Source organism: Myotis davidii, unplaced genomic scaffold (assembly GCF_000327345.1).
Source record: "Myotis davidii unplaced genomic scaffold, ASM32734v1 scaffold698, whole genome shotgun sequence".
In the NCBI taxonomy this organism is placed as follows: domain Eukaryota; kingdom Metazoa; phylum Chordata; class Mammalia; order Chiroptera; family Vespertilionidae; genus Myotis; species Myotis davidii.
In genome coordinates this window covers 343,773-344,944 of record NW_006290032.1, presented here as the reverse complement: position 1 = coordinate 344,944, position 1,172 = coordinate 343,773, and the positions used below count along the sequence as shown (strand labels likewise).

Genomic DNA, 1,172 nt, shown 5'->3' with positions numbered 1-1,172 from the left:
GGGGCGTGGCCGGCTGCTGGCATCCACAGCAACCCGCCCCCGCCCGCCAGCAGTCAAGCTGCGCCTCTGTTAGCGTGGCCCCAGGGTGAGAGGTGACAGGAGCCGAGGGGGGGCTTGCTCATTTACTCGCTTGCTGGGACGTGATGCTACCCGTGTGTGTCGACTAAAACGTGCGCGAAGCCTGGCCCGTCGTCCAGTCGAACCTAGCAAGAGAACATGGACACAGAACTTGGCTGGAGATTGTGGCTAGAGATCCTTCTTCGCCAACTCCGTCCACACCTTTGGGGACCCCTGGACCTGCTGGGGTTGGACCCCAGCACTGTCCCAGGCCCCCAGGGCCGGAAGCCCAGGCAGCCGTGTGGGCAAGTGGACGGATGACTGACTCCCGTGGGTGTGGTCTCTGAACACGGGTTGATCTCGCGATGGCCGGCTGCCCCTCTAGACAGCACCTCAGCCGTGCTCAGCTCACGGAGCCCGGCTCACCGCACGGCAGTTGGCGGCTGCTGTCTAACGTCTCCCCTTCCTCCTGGCAGCTAAGCGCCCGTGCCACGTCGGCCTCGTGTCTCAGGCACCGGACCGGACCTGGCCCGGGTGTCTGCGTGAGGCGTGAAGGCGGCCTGTGCCTGCGCCGCGTCTCGTCACCGCCCCCTGCTGTCCATGTGCACCCCGCGGACAGCTGCACACGGAGGCCGCCGTCCAGTCCCCGAGGACCGCCTGCTCCTCGTGTCTGTTCCTGCCAAGACCAGCGGCCCTGCTGTCCCGACGGCGTGCACGCGACATGTACATTTTTAACTCTGCTGTTCTCTGCCTGGGCTTGTTCAACAAAAAGGGCGAGAACCACGTGTTTCCTGGGTGAAGGGGTGGCGGCCCGAGGGCGCTGCGCTCCCCTCCTAAGGGTCAGACGTCATGGAGAGGCCGCGTGGTCGCGTGTGATCGCACAGGCGGCGGGCGCTGCCGGGACCGCTGGCTGCCCTTTTTGTCCTCAGATCTGCTGTTTTCTCTCATTCTCCCTGTTTCTAACTTTCCCACCTCCTCGCTTCTGTCTGGTGTGTGAGACGTGGGGTGTGCGTAAACAAAGTGAGATCCTGCCCCGGCTGGAGGCCCCGCCAGCGGCTTCACACCTTCCGGGCCCACAGGGTGTGGTCAGGGGCTCAGGGTGTGATTGGCGTGGA

The 1,172-nt window shown here is 64.9% G+C and overlaps 1 protein-coding gene across 3 annotated transcripts in view; it reads left to right on the top strand.

The window, feature by feature from the left end:
• The window catches only part of CAMK2D (calcium/calmodulin-dependent protein kinase II delta), a 156,461-nt gene extending 155,295 nt beyond the window's left edge, over nucleotides 1-1,166 (top strand). For all 3 annotated transcript variants that reach the window (XM_015563367.1, XM_015563365.1, XM_015563366.1), the window contains one exon: nucleotides 534-1,166. In XM_015563367.1, coding sequence (XP_015418853.1) covers nucleotides 534-537 — 4 coding nt within the window. In that variant the 3' untranslated portion in view covers nucleotides 538-1,166. The remainder of the gene's footprint in view (nucleotides 1-533) is intronic.
• Nucleotides 1,167-1,172: the final 6 nt, after the last annotated feature.